General features: G+C 42.0%; 1 protein-coding gene across 1 annotated transcript in view; it reads left to right on the forward strand.

The window, feature by feature from the left end:
* PANX1 (pannexin 1) overlaps positions 1 to 2,959 on the forward strand; it is a gene marked incomplete at both ends in the record, with an annotated part of 13,663 nt that extends 10,704 nt beyond the window's left edge. Inside the window, 2 exons of the mRNA XM_009865292.1 lie at positions 710 to 933; positions 2,289 to 2,959. Of these exons, the coding sequence (XP_009863594.1) occupies positions 710 to 933; positions 2,289 to 2,959 (895 nt within the window). The remainder of the gene's footprint in view (positions 1 to 709; positions 934 to 2,288) is intronic.
* Positions 2,960 to 3,730: the final 771 nt, after the last annotated feature.

Here is a 3,730-nt window from a genome sequence, read left to right on the forward strand (position 1 = left end):
GGGACTGTGTAAGGGCTGACTTCTCAGCACTGCATTAACACCAGACCGTTCTGATGATGTTGGTTTCCATTTAGGAGTTAAGATAAAAATATTTTTAAAGCCCTTAAATATTACACTTACCTCCTTTACAGTCACTATATGTCGTGCACTCTGACAACGCGTGTGTGTTTGCAGGCAGATGCAGCACTATAAAGGGTCTATTCATTAACCTCCCAACAGCTAAAGGAGAGCGGGAGAGATTTTGCTGGTGGTCAGAGCATTTCAGTTGCTACGAGCAGTGGTTACACGTCTGGGAGGGAGACTTACAAGACACTGTCCTCTTCTTGTAGTCAGCCTGTCCGATAGCTGCTTTGGTAGCCTTTGCTATTTGTTGTTCCCCAGGTTAATGCTCCCTCTCAACATCAGCTCCAGCAGTGCAGTTCTGAATATGCAATGAAAAATGTTCATGGATCATGGTAACTTTATTCTACCGTCTTTTTTTTCTTTTTTTTAAGGGGGGCAAAGTTCTGAGCAGCAGCAGCAAGGTTACTGGAGCTGTCTGACAAGAGACTTTACTTCCCTGCATATCACCGATAACCACAAAAGTGGGTTTTACTAAAAGCATTTAAAGCAAATTATAGGGAATTTAGTAGACTTATAGGGAATGATGGTAACTGGCTGACTTATTTTAGATATAAGAGCCTAATTTGAATTTTTTGTCTCCCTTCAGTTCTTTCCATACATCCTTCTGCTCGTTGCTATCCTGCTGTATCTACCATGTTTGTTCTGGCGCTTCACCGCAGCACCTCACCTTTCGTCAGACCTGAAATTTATCATGGAAGAACTTGACAAAGCCTATAACAGGGCAATCAAAGCTGCTAATAGCATCCGCAGTGGGGACCCCAGGGACCCTACTGACTTGATTCCAGCTGTTAATGAGAACGTGACGCAGAGGTAAGGTGCTGGGGCTTGGCTTTCTTTGCTTTTTTAAGCTTTTAACACATGTGACACCTGCACTGTCTTAGGAATTTATTAAAAAGGTTTGAATGGTGACCTGCCACAGTTTGAAATTTGGTTTAAAACAAGAAGATATCTGAAATCATTACTGTGGGCACTTGAACCTGGAACTTACAACTTTCTTTGTTTTGAAGAAAACATTTGATGAGCTCTTCAGATTACTAATTACCTGAGATGTCCTGATTTCTTTTGTTGTAGTAGGTGTTAGTTTTGTCCACCACAGCATTAAAAAAGGAAGATGGTTGCAGTCCTCAGTTCTTAATGATTGTGACAGTCACTTGCACGCTGTGAGCAAAGTCCATTAATTGTCATCTCCTGTCCTTTCAAATCTAGGTCTGCAAAGCTTATATTTAAAGAAGAAAAAAGCACAAAAATCCCAACCAAAACCAACAAAAGCAACACCTATCTGTTCAAATCTGTTTCAAATCCAGTTTCTGCTTAGTCCTAGGTCAGGGTACCTGCTTCTGAGAGAGTTGGGTCTGTTCAGTCTGCAGAAAAAAGGGCTCCGAGGAGACCTTATTGTGGCTTCCAGTATCTCAAGGGGGCTACAAGAAAGCTGGTGAGGGGTTTCTTAGGATGTCAGGCAGTGACAGGACTAGAGGGAATGGATTGAAGCTGGAGATGGGTCGGTTCAGATTGGACATTAGGAAGAAGTTCTTCCCCATGAGGGTGGTGAGACCCTGGCACAGGTTGCCCAGAGACGGGGTGGAAGCCCCATCCCTGGAAGTTTTTAAGGCCAGGCTGGATGGGGCTCTGGGCAGCCTGATCTAGTGGGGGGTGTGCATGGCAGGGGGTTGGAACTAGATGATCTTTAAGGTCCCTTCCAACACTTACAATTCTGTGATTCTATGATTCTCTTTGCACGTGGGGGTACAAGCAATGCGATGGGGACCTAGGCCAGTTCTTTAAAATGCAGAGTCAAGTCTTGACAAGTAAAAAGCCTCCAGTGTGCTATTACCAAACAATGACTTTTCCTCATGGATTTGCTTACTATACATGGTTTGTATTGGAGAAGAACAAAAATATTTTTTTGGGCAAGGGCAATACTTTTTTTCCATTTTCCAATATTTGAGCTGTTTTAAGTAGCTTTTCCATATTAGAGTGTCAATATTCTTAATTTGTCTGATATTCTGTTGTTTTCCTATTGACTTTAAGAAAACTACTCTTGATTTACCCCAGTAAGATGGATTCCAATCTTGTATCTATTTTACAGTACTGAATTTCTTTTGAAATTTGAAGTGGGTGAATGCTGCAGCATCTGATCTGTGTGATTTGCTTTGTTTCTCTTTCAGTTTGTGGGAAATATCGGAAAGCCACTTTAAATACCCAATCGTGGAGCAGTACCTAAAGACAAAGAAGAATTCCAAATGCTTAATAGTTAAATACATTATCTGCCGTTTACTCACGCTAGTAATTATTTTCATTGCGTGCCTCTACCTGGGCTACTACATTAGCCTCTCCTCTTTGAGTGATGAGTTTCTCTGCAAGATCAAAACTGGGATCTTAAAGAATGACACAACTGTTCCTGAAGTGGTTCAGTGCAAGCTTATTGCTGTTGGTGTCTTCAAGGTGCTCAGCTATATTAATCTGCTGGTCTACCTTCTAGTTATGCCACTGGTGGTGTACGCAATGTTTGTTCCATGGAGGTGGAATTCGGGTGTTCTCAAAGTGTATGAAATCCTGCCAACTTTTGATGTCCTGAAACTTAAGTCGAAGAGTTTTGATGACTTAAGCCTTTACCTCCTCTTTCTTGAGGAAAACGTGAGTGAACTTAAATCATTTAAATGCCTCAAAGTGCTGGAGAACATTGCAGTTTCCGAGAAGTTTGATGTCATGCAACTTTTGGTAAACCTTGGTACTATTAAGACAGATACCCTAGATGGGAAGCCGGGGACAGCTGTGTTGGAGAAGCCTGAAGAAGCAGCTACAGAAGAGCTGGGAAAAAATGCAACAGAGCTAAAAGGTAAGGTGACCTGCTCTTTCTTTGAAAATAAAAATTGAAGAAAGAGACACCACTCTGTCCAAAACACCTTGTCCAAACCTACTGGTATAGAGAGATAAGAAAATGCTTAAATTAAAAATTCATTCATGCAAAATAAAGCAGCTGTCCATTTATTCTACAAGAAAATCGACCTGCTTAGACCTTGCAACATTGTCTGCAGTGTAACCTCTGTAACTTCACGTACATGCCAGAAGATCGTGGTGTTGCATGTCAGCAGCACAGGCTAGATGCTGAAGTGTCTGTTAAGTTGGTCGTCTTTGCTGACGTCTCTGCTCTAGCAGTAAGAGGCTTCAGCTGCGTGAGCCTGAACTCCTTAAGACCACTTGTGCAGTAGAAGGGCACTGGATTAGCTCACGGTAGGTTGCGCTTGAAGAAGCTCCGTTGAGAAAGCTGATGGTTCCAGGATATTTGTTTTTCAGAGTTCAGCTTCTGCTTTTCTTTCAGACAGGCTTTGACAGAAATCTTAGATAAGTGTAAAAATAATTCTGATACTCAGAAATGCCACTGGTGGAAGAACAGAAAATAACAGAAGAAGGGAAGTGGGGCTGGAGCCAGTGAACGTGCTCCTGTTCCTTCTTAGGCAGGGAGAAAGGAAGGCTGATTGTAAAGTGATTATTTTCCAAAATGGTCTGAGTCAATCAGGATTGCTGCAGCTGTTCTTTGAATGTTTTCACCAGTTCCCAGATGTGACCAGCTCTGAGCAATTCCCTCATATGAGATACAGTCTTAGAT

Source organism: Apaloderma vittatum, unplaced genomic scaffold, assembly GCF_000703405.1.
Source record: "Apaloderma vittatum isolate BGI_N311 unplaced genomic scaffold, ASM70340v1 scaffold6842, whole genome shotgun sequence".
Classification (NCBI taxonomy): domain Eukaryota; kingdom Metazoa; phylum Chordata; class Aves; order Trogoniformes; family Trogonidae; genus Apaloderma; species Apaloderma vittatum.